The sequence below is a fragment of the Camelus ferus genome, chromosome 1 (genome assembly GCF_009834535.1).
Source record: "Camelus ferus isolate YT-003-E chromosome 1, BCGSAC_Cfer_1.0, whole genome shotgun sequence".
In the NCBI taxonomy this organism is placed as follows: domain Eukaryota; kingdom Metazoa; phylum Chordata; class Mammalia; order Artiodactyla; family Camelidae; genus Camelus; species Camelus ferus.
In genome coordinates, this window is record NC_045696.1 from 81,308,474 (window position 1) to 81,331,031 (window position 22,558).

A 22,558-nucleotide genomic window follows, 5' to 3' on the forward strand; every position below is an offset into this window, starting at 1 on the left:
GATCTAATTAAGCCCAAACTTTGACTCACTTACGTGCTCTGGTATCAGCTTCCAACCACATTGGTGGTAAAGGAGGGAAAAAGATCTTCAGTCCCTCCTTTAATGATTTACGGAGTGTTAATATGCCATGAAAACAATACATTTTAATCTACTGGATGCCTACCTTCAGCCAAATTGACTAGATTGAAAGGTAATTTTTAAAGACCCAAACCAGTGCCCCAAAAATGCCCTGTCTCATGGTTTATGTTTATTAATATTCTCAAAGAGCAACGTGGATCTTTTGGGGCATTTATATTCTCTTGCTGAATTTTCTCAACAGGAAGATTCAGATATTTAGATTTTTCTTTTTGTTTCAACTTCATCTTTCATACCATGGTTTTGTTACCGTGGAGAGAAATTAACAACAGAGAAAATCATAAATAAAAGTGAGGGTCCAATACCTTGAATTAGCAAGTGTTAACATAGTTTGCTTCAAGACTCCAATTTTAGATTCTTTTAGGTTACAATTTATCTGAGAAACATGTGACCACCTTAGAGCAAGTCTGTAGTTTTTAGAACCCACCAAAATCAGAGTAGTTCATGGAGAAATGGAACATAGTCAGTTTTAGATGTCAGTGAATAATTATTTCATATAATGAGCACAAAGTCACAGATATCATAAAGCACTAAAAATGGCAGTGATGAACATCAACACAGGAAACAGAAATTGTTGTTTTCCTGTTTTAATGTGAGACATTTTCTAAAGCCAGTGGGAAATTTCCTGGCTGGTCTGTGAAGTATTTTACTGTGCTTAATGAAAACTGTGTAATAAAATGCCCCCTCCCCTCTTTTAAGGGGAGGAGATAATTAGATTTATTTATTTACTTATTTTTTACATGGAGGTACTGGGGATTGAACCCAAGACTGTGCATGCTAGGCAGGCACTCTACCACTGAGCTATCCCCTTCCCCTGAAAACTGTATAATAGAAGGTAACTTTTAAATTTAAAAATGCCCCCCAAAACGTAGAGAATTCAGTTAAATCAGTTTTCTGTTCAGAGACTCTATAGATGTTCCTGTTACAAACTAGCAAATACAGGTGGTCCTCAGTTTTCACAGCACTGATAGCTGAAACGTGTGCGTGTTGGAATTGTATCATTGCCTGTGTTATTCCTTGTTACCTGAGGTCAAAGCCAATATGCATCCGTTTCATTCAACACAGTACCATGCATCACAAGGACCGCCTGTATGTTTCAGTTTATATCGATCAATCGCCTACAGTTTAGAGCAGTTAAGCATAGTGCTATATTTAGAATTATTACCACATGAAAAATATGAATAAAATAATGGACATATCTCTGAGTAAGTTTAAATTTGAGGGGGGTCATTAACATCCAAAATAGTTTTTTGCTCCTGGGGTTGTATTCCCATTAACCCTCTCAATCTTCGTCGCTCTAGGGGCTGAGTCACCTCCACCAGCATAAAGTGATTCACCGAGATATCAAAGGGCAGAATGTCTTGCTCACTGAAAATGCAGAAGTTAAACTAGGTAAGAACAGAATTTGGAATTGCAGGGATTGATAGGATTATTTCAGTTTGTTTTTTTTTAATAATGAATGTAAATTTCTCACTGTGGATTTAGAGGTCATTGTACCTACAAAGGGAAGGAAAATGTCTATTTAAAAAAACGTTTTCTAAAAGCACTTTGAGGAATGAATTGGTATACAATATGGCAAGCAGAATCACGTGCTTAATCAATGTGTAGAAATAACTGAGTTTGTTTTTTAAGCAAAGATCCTTTAAATTAAAAGACTGACCTTGAAATCGTTTCCTGTATCTTGTAGTTTGTTTATATTGTTGCTGCTGTAACAGAACGATGATGACTCATTTTTTAATTGAAAATATCCACAGTTAGACATATTTAGCCTCATGAATTCCTGCTATATCCCCATATGTTTTAAGTTATATTTACATTGATTTCATTATTACCTAGGGCACTTGTACAAAATGGATGCTCAATATTCTACTTTACATGCATACTGATATTCCACCCCATCTGCCAGTATTATCAGTGAGGGAATCCTTTTCTCTGGTACTGCCCTTTAGAGCCCTTCCCCCAATAAATCTGGGATTTTCCAGATAAGGTAAAGAATCCCCACATTCATGTGACTGTTCAGTGTATATGCATTGAACATACGCAACATACATTGACAAATATCCTGCAAGATATGTAGTTTGTCTTCTAGAGAAGAATCACTGTCCATATGATTATTTATTTTCAAAGAGATTTAAATATCTCCTGTGTTTATAATCCAAATTTGCTCTCGCCTTTTTGTTAAAATATATAATTTCTATTTTTTTCCTTCGTTAGCATTTAGGGCCAAACCTTCATCTCATGAATATTCCCTTTTAACACAAAAGCATACATTATGTAGGGAAAGCAGTTATATATGCACTAACTACATAAGCTATCCTCAGAATATTCACACATCACTAATTAACAGTTACTTGTTGAGAGAATGTTATGTGCCAGGTCCTGTACAAAATGTTTTTATGTAGATTATCTTGCTTAAACATCAGAGCAACTCTATGTGAAAATCATCATCCTCATTTTATGGATTAGGAAACTGAAGTTCAAAGACGTTAATCTACTAGCCCTAGGTCACATCACTAATAAGTGTCAGAAATGTGATGCAAATTTAAGCAGTGTGACTTCAGAAACTTAGCTATTAACCACTTTGTCTGTATCCTCTAAATACTACCCTTTATGGCAACCAAGCTTGCCTTTAATTTAATACCTGTGTGGTCCTCCACTGCGCTTTGTGTAATCAAACAACCCTTCATGCTTTTCTCATTGGTATGCTTTATCCATTTACACATGCAGGTTAAAAATATACATTCACAATAGTAAAAAGAAAAGCATCTCAAGTGTCCATCAATAGATGAATGGATAAACAAAACGTGTTATCTGCACACAATGGAGTATTATTCAGTCCTAAAAAGAAAGGAAATTCTGGCACGTGCTGCAAGATGGATTAACCTTGAGGACATTATGCTAAGTGAAATAAGCTGGTCCCCAAAAGACTAGTAATGTATGATTCAACATACAAGTAGTCAGATTCATAGAGATAGAAAGTAGAATGGTACTTGCGAGGGGCTGAGGGGAGAGGAGAGAGAGGAGTTACTGTTTAATGGCTACGGAGTTTCAGTGAAGGAGGATGAAAAAGTTCTAGAGTTGGATGATGATTATGATTGCAAAATAATGTGAATGTACTTAATACCACAAAACTATCCATCCTGAAATGGTTAAAATGGTAAATTTCACATTATGTGTATTTAGCGCAGTAAACACACACACATGCACACACACATTTGTTTTATTACAATATAAGACCTTAGATCACAGACTTTACTTATTTGTCTTTCCATAACTAGTGGACTTCGGAGTCAGTGCCCAGCTTGATCGAACAGTGGGCAGGAGGAATACCTTCATCGGGACTCCCTACTGGATGGCACCGGAAGTTATTGCCTGTGATGAAAACCCAGATGCCACATATGATTTCAAGGTATGACTTCTTACTGCTTCGTTAAGTATCTAACTATGCCTAACGTCACACCCTGAGTCTTGTAGAAAATTGTCATGGCCTTGGCTTATGATTTATGTAAACCAAAGGGGAAACTAAAACACATTATTTGAAGTTAAAATTATAAGACATTCCAGTGAGAATCTTTTTAATGAACTTACCCATCATATCTGATTGCCTATTTGTAAAAAATGTTTAAACCACTTTCTGTATTTTTTGAGCTTACTCTTGCTTCCTATTAGAAAATAGATTTCAGGTTTTTGGCGAAGTATATATATTCTGAGAGCTCTTTATGCTAAATGAAACCAGGATATGAGTTTGTTGTCTTGGGTCATCTTTTTCTGATTAAAGAGAATCCTATTTAGTCACTTCTACATTGATCAAAGTTTAATTATTGGAACTTCTTTTCAGTGAGAGAGAATCAAACAGGATATTGGTAGCTCTTTATGGTGTTTCCGTAGCATATTGCAGTGTTTTATGAAAGTGTGGTTTGTGGCTTGTTCTTTTGTATCATAAACTGGAAACTTGCTAATAAATTCGAAGCAATGTTTAAGTAGAGCGGTGGAAGTTGTGCCCACCTCTTTTCTAGTCTGCTAGCCAGTAATCAAACATAATTTGGGGTTACTATCCCATCGATAGCTGCATTGTGAGATGATATTGTTGTCATGAATAACGGCTGAAAGTTGAGACCTTAAGATCAAAGGCAAATGTGGTGTAAGAACTGTGGGTTTTGAGATTGTGCAGTAGACAGAGAGACACCCTGTGGTCTTTGTGTAGATCACAGGACAACCTTGGGAAAAACCTAATAGTACCTAGTCTAGCTTCATAGGTGAATGGACCTTTTTTAAATACTTATTTAAAGTAACACTGGTTTGTAACATTATATAACTTTCACATATACAACATTATATTTCGACTTCTGTATCCATGGACAGCATGCTCACCACCAAAAGTCTAATTTCCATCTGTCACCCACCGTACAGTCAATCCTCTTTACCCATTTTGCCCTCCCTGCACCCGCTTTGCTTTCCCCTATGATAACCACCGATCTCTATGTGTCTGTTTTTGTTTTGTTTGTTTTTATGAGTATATACAGTATTTATTAGTGAATATGAATTTTTTTTGTTTTGTTTTTATTTCTTTTTTTAAAACATTTTTTTGTTGAGTTATAGTCATTTTACAATGTTGTGTCAAATTCCAGTGTAGGGCACAATTTTTCAGTTTTACATGAACATACATATATTCATTGTCACACTTTTTTTTCACTGTGAGCTACCACAAGATCTTGTATATATTTCCCTGTGCTATGCAGTATGATCTTGTTTATCTATTCGACATATACCTGTCAGTATCTACAAATGTTGAACTCCCAGTCTATCCCTTCCCACCCCCTCCCCTTTGGGAACCACAAATTTGTATTATATGTCTATGAGTCTGTTTCTGTTTCATATTTATGTTATTTTGTTTTTTGGTTTTTTGGTTCCACATATAAGCGATCTCACATGGTATGTTTCTTTCTCTTTCTGGCTTACTTCACTTAGAATGACATTCTCCAGGAACATCCATGTTGCTGCAAATGGCCTTATGTTGTCAGTTTTTATGGCTGAATAGTATTCCATTGTATAAATGTACGACATCTTCTTTATCCAGTCATCTGTTGATGGACATTTAGGCTGTTTCCTTGTCTTGGCTATTGTAAATAGTGCTGCTATGAACATTGGGGTGCAGGTGTCTTTTTGAAGTATGGTTCCTTCTGGATATATGCCCAGGAGCAGGATTACTGGGTCATATGGTAAGTCTATTTCTAGTCTTTTGAGGAATCTCAGTACTGTTTTCCACAATGGCTGCACCATGTTTGTTTGTTTTTAAATACTCCACATATGAATAAAATCATATGGTGCTTGTTTCTCCATCTGACTTATTTCACTCCGCATAATAGCCTCAAGATCGTTCATGTCACAAATGACAAGATTTCATCTTCTTATGGCTAAGTAGTATTCCATTTCATATATATATACACAGATACACACATGTATATATATCACATCTTCTTTATCCATTCATCCATCTATGGATACTTAGGCTGTTTCCATACCTTGGCTATTGTAAATGTTACTGTAGTGGTCATAGAGGTACATACATCTTTTCAAGTTAGTGTTTTCATATTCTTTGAATACCCAGAAGTATAATAGCTGGACCATATGATAGTTCTATTCTTAATTTTTTATGGACTGTACATAATATTTTCCGTAGTGACTGTACCAATTTACATTCCCAACAATCTACAAGGGTTCCCTTTTCAACACTTACTCTCCACTCTTGCTGTTTCTTGGGATTTTTTTGGTTGGTTTTTTTTGGTTTTGGTTTTTGGGTTTTTTTTTATGATAACCATTCTAACAGGTGTAAGATTATATCTCATTGTGGTTTTGATTTGCATTTCCCTAATAATTAGTGATGTTGAACATTTTTTCATTTGCTGGTTGGTCATCTATACATCTTCCTTAGAAAATGTCTATTCAACTTCTCTGCCCTTTTTTCAATGAGGTTGTTTGGGAGTTTTTGTTGTTGAGTTGTATGAATTTTTTAATATTTTGGATATTAACCCATTACAGGATATAGGACTTGCAAATATCTTCTCCCATTCAATAGGTTGTCTTTTGGTTTGTTGATGGTTTTTGCTGTGCAGAAGCTTATTAGTTTTATGTAGTCCCATTTGTTTATTTTTGCTTTTGTTTCCCTTGCCTGAAGAGACATATCCAAAAAGATATTGCTGAGACCAATGTCAAAGAGTCTACTGCCTTTGTTTTCTTCTAGGAGTTTTATGGTCTATCTTAAGTTAATTTTTGTGTATGGTTTAAGATGGTGGTCTAGTTTCATTCTTCTGTATGTGGCTGTCCAGTTTTCCCAACACCATTTGTTGAAGAGACTTTCCTTTCTCCATTGTATCTTCTTGGCGCCTTTGTACTAATTAGTTGTCTATATTTGTGGGTTTATTTCAGAGTTCTCAATTCTGTTCCATTGATCTGTGTGTCTGTTTCTCTGCCAGTACCATGCTGTTTTGATAACTGTAGCTTTGTAGTATAATTTAAAATCAGAAAGTGTGATACCTCCAGCTTCTTTCTTTTTTCTCAGAATTGCTTTGGCTATTTAGGGTCTTTTGTGGTTCCATACAAACTAGAATTGTTTTGTTCTATTTCTGTGAAGAATGTCATTTGAATTTTGATAAGGATTGCAACGAATCTATAGATTATTTTAGATATATGGACATTTTAACAACATTAATACTTCCAATCCATGAGCAGAGATTATCTTTCCATTTCTTTGTGTCTTCCTCAATTTCTTTCAACAATGTCTTATGGTTTTCAGTAACAGTTTTCACCTTCTTCTTTAAATTTATTCCTAGGTGTTTTATTCTTTTTGTTGTGATTGTAAGTGAGACTGTTTTCTTAATTTATCTTTCTGCTAGTTTGTTGTTATATAAGAATGTGACAGATTTTTGTATATTGATTTTGGACCCTGCAATTTCACTGTATTTATTTATTATTTCTAACAGTTTTTTAATGTAATCTTTAGGATTTTCTATGTCTAAATGAATAGCAAAACAATGTCATTCACAAATAGTGACAGTTTTACTTCTTCCTTTCCAATTTGAATGCCTTTTATTTCTTTTTCTTGCCTATTTGCTCTGGCTGAGATTTCCAACACTATGTTGAATTAGAGTGTAAGAGTGGCGAGTGGGCATCCTTGTTTGTCTCTGATCTTAGAAGTTTTCAGTGTTTGATCACTGAGTATGATATTAGCTCTGAGTTTGTCATATATTGCCTTTGTTATGTTGAGGTACATTTCTTCTATATCCATTTTATTAAGAGTTTTTTAAAATCATAAATGGATATTAAATCTTGTCAAATGTTTTTCCTGCATCTATTGAGATGGTCATATGATTTTAATCCTTCATATTGTTAACATGGTGTGTCACATTGATTGATTCCAGATATGGAACCTTCCTTGCATCCCCGGATAAATCCCACGTATCATGGTGTATGATCCTCTTGATGTGTTATTATGTATGGTTTGCCAATACTTTGCTGAGAATTCTTGCATGTGTGTTCATCAGAGATATTGACCCATTATTTTCTTTTTTGTGTGTGTTTTTCTTGTCTGGTTTTGGTATCAGGGTAATGTTGGCCTCGTCAAATGAGTTAAGAAGGGTTCCATCCTCTTCGGTTTTTTAGAAGAGTTTGAAAAGGTTAGGTATTACATCTCTTTGCTTCATCAGTGAAGCTTCCTGAGCTTTTGTTTGGGGGGAGGTTTTTGATTACTGTTTCAATGTCCTTACTAGTGATTGGTCTATTCACATCTTCTATTTCTTCATTATTCAATCTTGGAAGGTTGTTTGCTTCCAAGAATTTATCTATTTCTTCTAGGTTGTCCAATGTGTTGGTGTATATAGCTGATCCTAGTAGTCTCTTATAAGCCTTTGTATTTCTGTGGTATCCATTGTAATTTCTCTTTCACTTCTGGTTTTATTTCAGCTTTCTATCTTTTTTCTTAGTGAGTCTAGCTAAAGATTTGTCAATTTTATCTTTTAAAAGAATATAGATGCATGGACTTTTCACCAAAGGACTTTAGTGATCATCTTGAAATATTCTCATGTTGCAAATGTGGAAACTGAAGCCCAAGGCCTTTGCAAATGCACAACCAGTTATGATCATCTGAGAGACTTGAACCCACATCTCCCAACACTCTGTTTAGAGGCCTTGCCAATATATTACCCTGTTCCTCTGATGCACTCCTATATAAATATCCAACTTACCAACAAAACAGCCTCCGAAGAGGATATTTGAAGAATTCCTCTTTTAAAGAACATTTTTAGTTCTCCACATGTGGGGTTATTATTGAAATTAGGTCACAAAGATGCAAACATCGCAATGTCTTTGGGACCCAGTGTCTCAAGGCATTGACAAAATTATTTGCCTCTGTAAAAATGCAAGCTTGGAGGTTTAAAAACAAAATAATCTCCTGTAAATTTTCTCCTTCTTTCAGAGTTAGTCACTGTAATAACCTGACAACAATCTGTCTGAAAACAGCTGCCAAGTTAAAAATTAATCTCTTGCCAAAATAAATGTCATTTATTTAAACCGCTAATGATAAGCACATTTAAATAATTTAATTTGCAAATCCCTTCAGGGGAGCCACTAGAAAATATATGTCCCTGACCAGATATATGTATCATAATTGGCCATAAGCCATTCTTCAAACTATGGTTTATACTTAACAAGCGCTAACTAGTCTCCATCTGGGCCACAGATATTTCAGGCTACTTTATAACATACCATGGAGAATCAGAGTGTTGCAAACTTTTAACCTTAGCTTTAGCCTTTTAAATACTTTGGCTGGCTGCAGTGCATGTGGGACTTTTGTTCTGGGCATAAAATACATCCCTGTGACTTAGTTGTTTTCAGTAGAGTGACTGGAAGAAAGACTTCTTTCTGGTCAAGCCAAAGCTTGAAATGAAACTCTTGTCTTGATCCCCTTTCTTCAAATTATGGCTAAGGAATGCAGTTTGAAATCAGTGAAAAGTTTTTGAGCTTAATGCGTAACCCTAGGTGTGGACAAAGCCTGGTGTATGAACAACCACAGGGGGCGTCGTGCTGCCCAGGGTGATTTCAGAGGTACCGGCGGCTTCATGTGACTGTGAAAGTACCCTGAGACATCAACAAATTGAAGATTAATTTCTATGTCTTTTGTTAAAAAATAAAGAATCCTGATGAGAGAACAGGTTCAACTGTGTCAGTCATTTTAGACCTTAGTGCGAATTAGTTTGTGAGGATTATCACAAATGTAGGTTGTACAAGAGGAGGAGGAAGTCATGGCAGCTCCAGTGTGAGCTTCCTTGGTCCCTTGTCATGGGTAAAAGAAGGAGCAGGCAGAAGGGAGAAACAGGAAGACCAAGCAGAAAAGAAGGTTTGGGGGCTCCTTTAAGGTTCATTTCAACCACTTGATAGTTTTACTGTGAATCAGAGAAAAAATTGTTCTTTAAACATCTTCCTACTTCTTTGTTAGCATCAGATCTTATCCTTTTTTCTGTTCACTATTCTTAGGAATATGATCTGTCACCAGGGAACAACTTGACAATACACTGACTTTCAAAACCATTTATTCATCCATTCAGTGAGTATTTACTGAATACCCACTGTGTGTAGGGAATTGGCCAAGCTGCATCTGTTTGTGCAGTTTTCAACTGGAAAGTTCATTTGCGACGCCATCCAAGTTCAGTGGTTTGGTCCTGTGTGTGTGATTGTCCAGTTGGCCTAGCTGTGTATCCCAGCCTCAGGAACTGGTGTCAGCACTTTGGGCTTGTGCTGTAGATACTTTCAGCCTAGACGGCATGTTTAGAATAAAAGATGACTTGAATGCCATGGGCCTTTGTTAGATTTTTCTATCACAAAAGCCCTTTCTTTATAATAAAGACAAAAATGCAAAAGAGAAGAGTATAGTTTGGTTTTATTATTTGATTTATTATTTCTCGATTACTATTTATTATTTCACTTGTCTACAATGTCTTTAGAAACTGCTGTAAATTAAAAAAAAAAAAAAACTAGAGCAATTCAATAAAATTAGAACCTCGGTAGGAAAGTAGTCTGAAGAGCTCATTGCTTTTTATTACAGTCTGGTTTTGTCTGATATTTACCTGGCGCAGTAAGTGACTGACTGAAAAATAACCCCTATCCTTAGGCGGAGCGCCAGAATCTCATCTGCCTGCTGTGTTCACTTTCCCCGAGAGACCCTTCCTTTCTTGTTTTCAGAAAATCTGTCAAAACACTTCAAGTGAAAGGAAAGGTTTCATTTCCTGATAAATATGTGGGGCAATAATGAAAGCTTTCTCGTTTAATAATAAGCATTCAAAAGCCTTGAAATTAATAAAACTGTTCAAAATTCGTAGACTGTTTAAATTGTTATTTTTTAAAGCTGGATTTCATTTCGGTTGGATAGGATTTGCCAAGTATTTTATAGTCCTGTATATTTATTGCTTTAACAGAACTATTTGCTGAAGAAAGTTCTCTGTGGCCAAAAGCCCGTAAATAGCACATCTGTTGAATAAAGACTAGCACATCTGTCTGCTGGAATACTACGCAGCCCTTTCATCAGTGAGGTAGTGTATACGCTGAAGCTGGGCAGATCCCAAGATGCAGTGTTAGGTATGAAAAGCAACTTACAGCATAGCACATGTAATAGAGTTTTAACTTCCCCTACCCCCTGGACAAATGGCATGTGGATGAAGAACTTCAACTTTTTATTTTATATATCTTTCTATTCTGTTCTGATTTTTTAAACCATAAACTGGTCGTGCTTTTATAGTAATTTAGTAAAGTAAGAGAACTACAGTGAAATGGCATATCCCCTCAGCCCCACCCCCCATCCTCTGGCTGATCTGTGATAATATTGTTTATTATCCACCCAAATTCTGTTTACGACACTTGGCACACAGATGCTGTGGATCGTTTGCAGACACAGGTGTCTCCTGTAGGGTTTAGGTGAACATTGTGCTCTGGCCATAGAGCAAATACTCACTCTCCAGTGTTACAGATAATTAGCATTATTCAGGCAGGATGAAGAGAGCTCCTCTAGGCGAGCAGCTTGGCTGGAGATGAAGTGAGCCAACCTCACTAGTCGGTGGGTGGGAGCGAGTCACCGAGATGCATGCAGGGTGTCATGTGAGAGGATGATATTCAGACTGCAGAACTCGATTTACCTCTCAGACAAGGCCTGGCCTCTGTCTCCTGAGAGTCCAACAGGGTCCGAACCCCATGGAGTAAGAAGGAAGGAGGATACAGACACCAGTGTTATCTCACCAGCGGAAACAAACTTCTGGTAAACATTATTTCTTATGCTCCATGTTCACACCCACCTAGACAGGATTCCTTGACTAGACACATCACCACCTCCTCTGGGCTTCAGGCTGATCCCCACGTGAAGAGAATAAGCTATTCTTCCAGCACTTTCCCTTTGGTCAGATAACAAATGTAGATGAAATGGGATTATGAGTAAGTGCCAGTGCTTGAACGTCCTCTGGGACCCTGAACTCACCACCTTGGCTCTGTTGATACATAATGTTGTTTGTAAGTATATGGCATAGTGAGTAAGCGGCAGGCTTTTGAAGTGGGACAGGGCTGGTTTAAAATGTAGACTTCACCTCCTCGCACTGTATTCCTTCAGGGAAGTTATTTAACCTTTCTGAGCACCTGTGGGAATTTAAAAAATCGTAAATTACAATTTTATTAGAATTATTATTAATTATTTATTAGAATAAAGTGAGCTAACATATATAAAGGTATTGATTCAGTGTCTAACCCTTGGTAAGTACTCAATATATGATAGTTAATCGTTGTGTTTATGTGTCATGATGGTACTGCCATTTGGACCATTTTTGACCTGAGAAACCCAGCAACAGCAACAGCAACAGCAACATCATAGGATTTGGACCTCCCATTTGTATTAGACACCTCTAACTGTCTGCTTGTGTTGAACCAGAATTCACTTATCTGTAACTTCTACCTCTAGATTAAGGTGCTGCCCTTAGGGACCACAATAAATTCAATTTTCTTTTTCTAGTGGGAACACTTCCAAAAAGAGAATGGTAAATAAGTTACATGACAGAAGACTGATTTCTCTTGGTAAAAAAGATGGATTTCTTGGTCTTGCTGAAACTTGGTAGAATCCACTGTACCAGTTGTGCCTATTATAGAGCTATTGTCTGTCAACTCGAGACCACCTTGCTACCCTCTGCTGTGGGATGATGGGGCTAGGACTCGGCGAACCCCGTTTCCGCCTGTCCATCTGACTTCTTCAGCTCTTGCCCATAGAGGTAGACTGCAGGGCTGGGGGAGGAAGGACATGCCCTTTCCTGTTTCCTTCCTCTAAGCTTCTTGTTTATTCCTGCATCATCCCGACAACTTCCTTGAGTGCCCTTAAGTACCAGAGCTCATCGTCAGCTCACCTGCCTCAGCTTTGCTGGTTCTGCACTGGTAACTGGACTTCAGGATCTGTCTATACCAGTATTTGTTAAATACCCACTATGTGCACTGCATTGTGTTATGCACTTTGCGTATCTTATCTTATTGGGTTCTTGTATTAACCCAGCACAATAGGTGTTCTCTTCATATTACAGCTGAGGAGGTGGGCTCAGAGGAGTTGAGGGGCTCAACTCAGGTCTACTGGCTGCACAGGATGTGTTCTTTCTGCCTCTCGGAGTATGCTGGGGTTCTCTTCCTGGGCCACCCTGCCTCTCTTTCCTGTGTGGCTGGTTCTGCCATCTGACAGTGTTCTCTTCACTTGTTGGACAGCCGAGCCCCAGAAGGAATGCTCTCTCATTGTGTTCAGGTTTCCTTCGTGCAGCTGGCCCCACACTGGCCAGAATTTCTGTGCTTGCCTCTGTCTTCTCAGAGGCACTAGAATTTGTCTCTGTTCTGTTTGTAATGCACCCAGGACTGGGCTATTAATCATGCCACAGGCTGGGCTGCACAGCACCTCTAGCATAATGAATTACCCAGCTCCTGCCAAAATGAGTCACACCATGGCCACAAAGGAAACTTATCTCTCCCCGACTCTCTCCTCATCTTGTTCCTCCCTCTTCCCTTTCTCGTCTCCTGTGATCTGTCTTGCCAGTTGTAATTGGAACATTTTCTCCCGTATTTAAGTTCTGAAGTGTCTTTGGGACTTGCTAATGTATCCAAAGGCTTAAACAAGGCCCGTCAAGGACGTTTATTGCTCTCTAGCATGGGCAGTTAAGCGCAGCTTGCAAGCAGCTCTGGGTATATATGGCCAGGAATATAAATGTTCCTTTTGGAAAATAAGAGAATCCCAGCCAAAAACAAAACAACAACAACAACAACAACAACAACAACAACAACAACAACAACAACAACAAAAGAGCCTTGACAATGTCAGATGAAGGCTTAAAGAAGTAATTTCCGGCTTGGTCATGTGATAAAGGATGCCCAGGAGTTGGGATGCTGTGACCTTTGATTTGAAGGGGTTGTTCTGGAATTTTGGGGAGAGCAGCCTAAGAGCAGATCTGAGACGATATGGACTGAATAAAGGAAACATCTCTCTTTACTAACCCTTCCTGCTTCCTGTGGGATAAATCCAGGATCACCTAACAACTGGGACCCCTCTTTTTTCTTACCATTGAAATATGCTTCCTCAAATTATTGCTGTATACATATTATCACTAAGAAGTGCTTTTGGCTGTACTTACGTTTCTTCTGTCACCAAAAGTTTGGAGGCAGACAGTCTAGGGATAGTGTGGTGGCTCATTAATACCCAGTCTCCTGCCTTTCTGCCCTCTCCTCATTAATTTGTTGACTTATTGCCTCATGGTTGCAAGATGGATGCTGTAGCTCCAAAGAGCATGCTTTTATTCAAGGCACTAAGAAGTGGGGAAGACTTGTCAAGACACTGGCTGTATTTGTCACTTAGTTCAGGAAAAGCAAAAGCTTTCCCAGAAGCTCCCAGAAGATGTTTGCCTGGGTTTCATTGGCCAGAACTATGTCATAGCCTTACCTGCCATCCTTAGCTGCAGGGAAATCTGGACAAACAAGTTTAGCTTTCCTATACTCTGAAATGGAGGCAGCAAGGGAAACAGGGGTTGAAATGCCTGTTGGGTTAGCCAACAAACAGTACCCGCCACAACCAAATAGAGGAAAATCAGAGAAGACTGAACTCGGCAGGCAAAGGCAGTCTTACCTAACAGAAGAGGACAAGGAAATTAGTCATATTCCTGAGCCCACCATGTGCCAGGTTTGTGCTGGGCAGCATACCTGCATAGGTACGTGTCACAGTCGCCTCCGCTGTGGAACGGAAACATAGGCTCCGAGCAGATTCTATGTGCAATTAAATTAGGAACCTGGATTTGAATCCAGGTCTGTCTGACTTAAAAGGCTACTCATGCTGCCTCTCAGAAGTTGAGCACTGGTTTTAGGTGTGGCTCGCTGAATCTCAGCACCTTCATTTGAATTGCCAGCATCTTAAGTTGCCTGCAGACAATGTAGAAGTCTGAAGCAATTATTTTATGGGCCCCTAACAAGTTTTATTTAAAAGGTGAGTTCTCCAGTCTGTTACGCTGTGATGACGGTTAATAAAGAACAAGTCTGGGCAGGAGATCCAGCCCTGAGTAAAACCTGGTGCTGAGTTGCTTTATGATCTTGGGTGAGTCATTTGTTTTCTTTCATCTGTGAAATGAAAGGTTTGACTAGGTGATCTATGAAAGGTCTCACAGCCTTAGGTCACTTAGGTTTTGCTCTTTTCTCTTACCATCTTTCATTTGTTCATTCATTTAACAAATATTTACTAAGTGCCTACTATGTGCCAGGCACTGTTCTGGTGCTATGTACAAGTCAACAAAACAAAGATCCTTGCCCTTGGGGACCTTGTGTTCTAGTGTGTGTGTGTGTCGGGCACAGGGAACACAAACAATGAGTGAAAAACATAATAAAGTAGCGATGAGTAGATTACAGTTATTAGAAGATGATCAGTTCTCTAGGGACCAAAAGTGGGAAAGGGGAAGGGGGACTGGCAGTGCTGGGAGAGAGGGTCAGTGGTCCTCACCGAGGACATGGCACTTGAGTAGAGACTTTACAGAGGAGCAGCTGGCACGTAATTGGGGCGAGGACTGCAGACCGGGAGGAGCTGCAGCAAAGACCCAAAGGCAGAAGTTTGCCTGAGTTTTCTGAGCATTTCCTTCCCTGCTCTGAGGACTGGCCTGGAGCTTTTCTCATACCAGTTCCATCATTTCCTTTCAGATGTGTTGACTTTCAAACCAGTTCAAGCTTCCTAGACTTGAAGGCTTTAAGTTTGAGCCTGCTGTGGCAGGGCGTAGATCCCGGCCACCGCTTTCATATTTGCACTTGGTTCACACTGCAGAGACACTTCATTCCTAGAGAGGTTGGGAAGACGGTGGGAGAACTACCAAGGCCTGGGGTGTTATCAGAACAGCACAATCCACCACTTCCAGACTGTTCTACTGTGTTTCCTATTGAATGCTTCCTGCACAGTGAGAACAGTCTGTGTTTCCTGTTGAGTGACTCAGTGTTTTCATCATATTCCCCAATGACTGTCTGTGTCAATCAACCATAAAATTCCAGGTACAAGAGAGCTGCATTTTCATCTTTACCAGTTACTGCTCCTGAGCCAACCAGTGATGGGTGGACTGGACTTTCCCCATTCGCTCCAGAAGGAACCTCAGTAAGCAAGGCCAGGAGCCTGCAGGAAAACTCAGCCACTTGCTGAGCTGTGTAAACCGTATGTGTGTCTGTGTGTGTGTGTTCAATGACAGCTTAGAATACACCTTCAACTAGAACAAGGAAGGATGGCAGTTGCCTTCTTGAATTGCGTCCATGCAGAGAGGTTACTTGGAATCTGTGGACAGCAGTGTCTTGCAGGTGCATTGTTATATCCAGTTGGACTGAGAACTTGTAACATTTATGTGGACAGGTCAATGGGCTCATGAATGAAAGAATCCTCCCTTGGTCCTAGTGTGGGGTTGGCGGGTGCCCCCACCAGCTGCTCTAAGGTAGACTGCACTTTAGGCAAGAGTCTAGATCCCCTAGAAAGTTGTATGGGCCTTGGTCCAAATACTGAACACGTGTGGGTGTCACGCACAGGATACTGAGTTTAGTTCTAGGGAATGGCTCAGGGTAGATTTCATAGTTCTTTTCTAGTTACTTCTCCTTTCTGTGTGGCCACGATATTTGTTTGATGGGAATAGCAGGGAAACTTAACTTTGATGTCTGAAATCTGAGTGAGGTTACAGGTGAGAATTTGGAATTATGTCCAAAACTCAGGGTATATTTAAAATGAAAGGCGGGTGAGTCTTCATCAGGACTGTGGGCCATTGAACCAAATTTTACATGTGTTTTCTTACCAACGTTCTGGGAAGCTGAAGCAGCAGTATCTTTTGGGGATTTCCCATCTCTTGATTTGCTTTCCTCCTACGCAATATTTAGAAACGACTGAGCCATAGACACAGAGTAGGGGAGAGGCATGTTGTTAGAGATGGAGGTTGTACAGGTAAAGGTGGAAGCATTAGCCCAGAAAATTCTGGTAAGAATAAAAGTCAGAATGGGATGAAGAAAGACCATAATATAAGGGTATAGGATTTCTGTTTTACATATTAGTCTACTTAGAAGATAAAAGATACTGTTCGTTCATTCAGCAACTATATCGAGTACCTACAACTGTGTCCGGTTCTGTTCTAAGCACTGATACATCAGAGAATACCACCATCCAAAAGCTTCGCTGTCCTCATCTTATTTGATTAAATGATACAAAATTGCTGTTTTTGTAGGTTAAAAACAATTGACTATAAATACACACCAATTGTATGATCCAGCCATTCTTCTCCTAGGTATTTACTTAAATGAAAGCATACATCCATACAGAGACTTGTACATGAGTATGTGTAGCAGCTTTCTTTTCAATAGCCTTGCCTGAAAACAACCCAAATGTCCATCAACCAGAGAATGCTTAAACAAATTGTAGTGTATCCATACGATGGAACACTGCTCGGCAGTGAGTGGACTGAAGTACCAGTAACACGCTGCAATGCTGCAAAGTGGATGGACCTTATATACATTATGCTAAGTGAAAGAATCCAGAGAATTTCATGTTATATACAACTTAGAAGATGCAAACTAGTCCGTAGGGACAGAAAGAGATCAGTGGTTGCCTTGGAACAGGAACTGGGGTTGGGGACAGGACAGCCAGGAAGGAGAGACTACAAAGGGTCAAGTCGGGGGTAGGGTGTAACTCAAGTGGTAGAGCGCATGCTTAGCATACACAGGGTCCTGGGTTCAGTCCCTGGTACCTCCTCTGAAAATAAATAAGTAAGTAAACCCAGTCACCTCCCCCCAAATTAAAATAAATAAGTAAATATATTTTCTTAAATTTTTAAAAGGAGGCAAGTGGGACCTTTTGGGGTGATGGATGTGTTTGCTGTCTTGATTGTGGTGAAGGTTTCACAGGTGCGCACACACATCAAACCCTTTCAAATGGCACACTTTAAATACGCGCAGCTAATTATATGACAACTATACCTCAGTGATGGTGTTAAAAGGAGTTGAATAGCAGCAATTTCATGTGGTTCAATCAATAGAGGAATTTTAGTGGTAAAATAATTTTTAAAACCTTATATTCATTTTTCATACATTTATTGAAAACTCACCATGCGTCCAGCACCATGAAAGGTATTATCAATGAAAAGTGAATGAGGCTGTTCCCACTTTCAAACTTGGTGGGCAAAACAGGTTTGTAAAGAGACGGCTTGATGGCTTTCCCACAGGCAGTTCTGAAGCAGTTGCCAGGCTTAGCCAAGTTCTCCTTTGTCGACTGCATTTACACATATGTCGTGCCTTCCTTCTTTTTCAGAGTGACTTGTGGTCTTTGGGAATCACCGCTATTGAGATGGCAGAAGGTGCTCCCCGTAAGTACCTTCCTCAGGGTGAGATCTGTGGCTGGTCTGCTCTGCGGGCACCGAAGCTTCCTTGCCAGGAGCTGCAGTGGCTTTCCTTCTGCTACACCGAGCCCTGCGTGGATCCGAGCTGGCGTATTTAGAGAGCATAGTCGTCTGAAATCAACCGGGAATCCATTCATTTCAGAGTGGTGTGAGGCTCTTGTATTCATGAGTGGAAACAGGGAAGAGAAGGGAAGCACACTTTGAGGAGTCTTGTTTGTTTACAGACCCAGTGGGTAGTTTATTCCTGAACTATTCTTTGTCGAACATAAAACTGGGACCAAACCACAAAGACTATAAATGCCAACGTAAGGAAAACTGAAAGTCAATTTTCAGGGCACAGGTTACGTGAACACTTGTACCCACTTGCTCTCACTCCTATTAAAATACTGATGTTTAGATTTGTAGATTTTTCCCTGCTTATTTGAGGCAGAGTGGCCCAGGCTCTGGCTACCTGGAGAACCTCTCCAATTCCTTGAGATCTGAAGTACTGGCCCTGGAGGGTGCCTCTACCAGCCCCGAGGTAGCCACCCGCACATGCCTCAGGGACCCCACGCAGGAGGTGCAACTGACCAGGGGCGGCTGCCGTGATGGCATGGAGGCTGCACCTCCCAAGGGCCACTCTCCAGTAGGGACCGAGAGCGGCAGGGACCCTTTCCCGGAAGATGCAGGATTTCTTTAAAGGCAGCTTTCATTCTTTCGTGTCCCTCTTGGCTTCCTGACAGGACAGTCTTGCACACTGCCACCTACTTTCTCTCCCTCTCACCTTTACTCCCATGACTTGTGTGGCAATCTGACAACTCTCCCAGCCTCCTTTGGCTCCCTCTCTGTTTCTTTTCAGGCAGGAACTTCCCCCAGTAATATCTTACCATGTTTAATAACAGCTTGGGGTCTGCTTTTCAGAGGACCCTGAACAAAAGAGGCCCCTTATTTGCATGATAGGTCCTAGTGCTCATGACTTTTTAGCCTTAAGTCATCATAACCTTTTTATTTCTCACTCACAGAATTCATCTGCAGCATGACTGACTTGGAATGTTTGTCAACACAGTTCCCCTCATCCGCAATTCTAATTGGCATTTATGAAGCGGAAAAACAATACATGGCAGTCTTAAAGCCATATTATCATTCCTCATGAGTAGTGGAGTAAACAGACTTCTACCTACCGAGTCCTTTAGCTTTTCAGGAGAATATATTCTTATTCTAGGCACAAAGGAAAAGATACTCCCAGATGTTTGAAAAGCAGACTAGGGAAATATTTTTATTAAAATAAGAATGCATGAGTATTTTCACTATAAATGATAATATCATATTGCAAGTTGAGATATTTTTGTAACTCTTCTGCCCGATTTTCTTGGCCTTAATCCTCCAGTCTTCCTGGGGCCATTGAACAAAACAAAACCCCAAAATCCATCATGAAAAGCCTGAAAAACCATTCAAGGTGTTTGGAAATACAGAGAGAATGTCCTTCTGGTCTAGTGTTTTAGACTCTAAAAAACCATGTAGATAACTTTGCATTTGGATGAGTTTTCAATATATAAGAGATAGACCATGGATTATAAAATATCTTTTATTTTCTGACTTGAGATTTTACTAATTAAAAGTACATCTCCATAGTAGTTGTTATCTTGATGTTGTTTACAGTGAGTCTTAGATGTTTATATATAGAAATGCAAAGATTGTTGAGCCTTTAACTTGTTTTCCTTGAAAATGAAATGAAAGTAGACATGTTAACAATTTCTAGTTGAAACATGTTGGATTTTCGGAGACTCCTGTAATCAGCTTATTTAAATGGTCACGAAACAGAAGCTTCATGACCTTTTGCCTCTGCTCGATGGTCGTGCCTGGAAGCGGGGCGCATCGGCAGCAGTGGCTGCACAGCGAGGACAGGCGAGGCCTGGGTTTGGCCTCCTAACCCGAGCTGGCCCTTGTTTTGGTCTCTTGCAGCTCTGTGTGACATGCACCCCATGAGAGCCCTCTTCCTCATCCCCCGGAACCCAGCGCCTCGGCTGAAGTCCAAGAAGTGGTGAGTCTGGTCTTCAGAGCTAAGGGCAAGGCTTTCTCTTTTGGATGGCTCAGATCCTTAGGTCCTGCTGACAGGGTTAGACTAATAGGTACCAAGACTTGGTGAGTGATTTTCCATATGCTGTCATTCGTCTCAAAGTACACATTAAGTACCTACTGTTTGCACAGTAAGTCTTTATCATCACACCTTCAAGGTAAGGAGCATTAGCTAAAATGGGTAGCAGAACCCAAGCAGTGACATGGAAACGCTTGGATTTCTCACTCCAAGTAGTAACTTGGCAGTGCAGACCATTTCATCAGAAAGGGTGATAGTTTAGGGAATCAGCCCGTTAGACTAGCTGGCTTTCCTTCTGTGTCTTAAGACAATAATTCCCTAAATATGTATGCACACCTGGTATTATGCAAGATGATTTCACTGCTCTGTGCATGAACATTTATAATTTTTGTTTTTACTGTTGATTTCACTTTATGGCAGGTGACGGTGGCTTCTTATTTTGGGCAGTAACATAACCTTTCCATTTAATAAACAAATTCATGTAAAAAGTGACTTAATTTAAAGAAAAATGCCAAGTAAATACTTGTATGGGTGGTGTAAGGATGTGGTAAAAATTGTGTGACTAGTGTAGGATTGATTGGAGTTTGGGAACAGAGTTCTTCAGGTTAGGTCAGAAGTTGGACTTTTGACTTTTTGTGCACTTACGTCAGAATGTTTCTATCTTATCATTTTGTAACGAAAATTAATTGCTCCTTCCCTTCCCCCTTTGGATATGATGTATCCTGCCTGATACATTCTCGAATGTGATTCCCTTTGCCCTGGCACCAATTTGTGGACCACTTATGACCTCCTGTCTTTTCTCAAGACATATTCTAGGCAGTCTGAGCACGCAGGCACAAGACCCTCCTGCCCCTTTTCATACCACTTCGTGATCAGGCCCTTGACAAGGCCCTCCACTATACAGAGAGCAATCTTAATTAATACTGTTGGCCAGGAACGATGTAGCAACCCCAGCAGAACAAGAGAAAGATGTGCAGCACAGAGAGAGGGAAAGGGAACAGCCAGGAGAGACGACAGCCTTAGAGTTCTTTGCTGAGGGCTGCATGGGGGAGAGTGAGGGTTGCTATTGGTAACCAGGAGGCAGAGCATCCCCCCTCCTCTCTCCGGTGGGTCACCGTGGTGTGAGACGACCGCGCTCTCCCCAGCAACAGCCTTCCATTGGGTACCACACAGCACGTGATCCACAGGCGCCCAGAAGCCCTGCTTCATTCCTTCTTTCTGGAACAGACTCCTGGGGAGGAGCTGGCTCGGTTCTGTCCCCTGGAAGCGTCAGTGGCACTGCAGAGCCCTCCGATAGCTTTCTGCTTGTCCTTCAGGCCAAGGTCTCCCGGGGCAGGGGGGCCTGCTGTGTCCAGGGTCTTCACCTGCCCTGTTCCCTCCCTCCCTTCTCTGCCTTCACTGCCGCTGGACAGGTGTTCTAAGCTATTCCACGGAGGACAAACTGACCATCCACACCTGTGCTGTTTGCCCTGCACAGTGGGGCCACACACCACATTTCGGAAATATTTATGTTAATTTTCGACTTAAAAAAATCTGGCAATTGAGCATTACTTGGAGATTTCTGACCTTTTTTTACAAAGGTGCGGAGATTCTGCCCCGCTGAGTGGCTCCTGCTCCCTTGGAGGGTGAGCGTTTGTTCGTCTGTCCAGGTCACCGCCTCTCCCCAGCCCGGAAGCTGGAGTCTGTTGGTCACCACGCTTGCCCTCCTTTCCTCTTACCCTGCTCTGCACCGCCCTTTGTGTGACAATTCTGGGCCCTCAGAAGAGTGACTGACCAGCCCTTGTGCTACAGTTTCTGCTTTCGTCCACCCTGCTCCCAAGAAGCAAGTCTGCACTGACCTTGTTTGAGAAATACAGACTTGGGGAAATACAGGCTGACTTTCCTGCTTCAAACCTTTGGCAATGAGAACTAATTTTGATAATGCCACAGGGAGCTGGACCAGTCCAGGAACAGTGAGGAGGCGGGGCCGCCTGCATCTCACCCAGCCCCCTTGCACACCCTTGCCTGGCTACGAAGGATGCAGTTAGGAGCACGGGCCCCACACTGGCAGGCAGAGGAAAGGAAGAGGACCTCGCTGTTTGAGAGCAAGGCGGGGTGAGGGGGTGGACAAAAGCCCCGGTAAAGTGCCCTTTCTGACTCCGAATCCAGCCATTACAAAGGTGGCTGTGCAGCCCCCCCGCCACCGGACGCTTGTTGAGACCCTCATTTTCTGCAACTGAACTCCAGTTTTTAAGAGGAAATGTTTAGGCACTTCAGACCAGGTTCAAAGTGATTTAAAATAGGTTAGGGTTTGGGAGGAAGTAGAATATTTCTATTTTTCTTTTCCTTTTTTCCCCTCCTCCCCCACCAAAAGAAACAAAACTCCAAAATGTTCTTTTATATCCAGCTACTCTCGACCTAAATTGAGTTC

The 22,558-nt window shown here is 40.6% G+C and overlaps 1 protein-coding gene across 8 annotated transcripts in view; it reads left to right on the top strand.

Annotated features, from left to right (window-relative positions):
* Window positions 1-22,558, top strand: part of TNIK (TRAF2 and NCK interacting kinase) — a 362,683-nt gene that overhangs the window by 239,340 nt on the left and 100,785 nt on the right. For all 8 annotated transcript variants that reach the window (XM_032484363.1, XM_014562072.2, XM_006188085.3 and 5 more), the window contains 4 exons: window positions 1,437-1,527; window positions 3,414-3,544; window positions 17,987-18,041; window positions 20,016-20,094. In XM_032484363.1, the coding sequence (XP_032340254.1) occupies window positions 1,437-1,527; window positions 3,414-3,544; window positions 17,987-18,041; window positions 20,016-20,094 (356 nt within the window). The remainder of the gene's footprint in view (window positions 1-1,436; window positions 1,528-3,413; window positions 3,545-17,986; window positions 18,042-20,015; window positions 20,095-22,558) is intronic.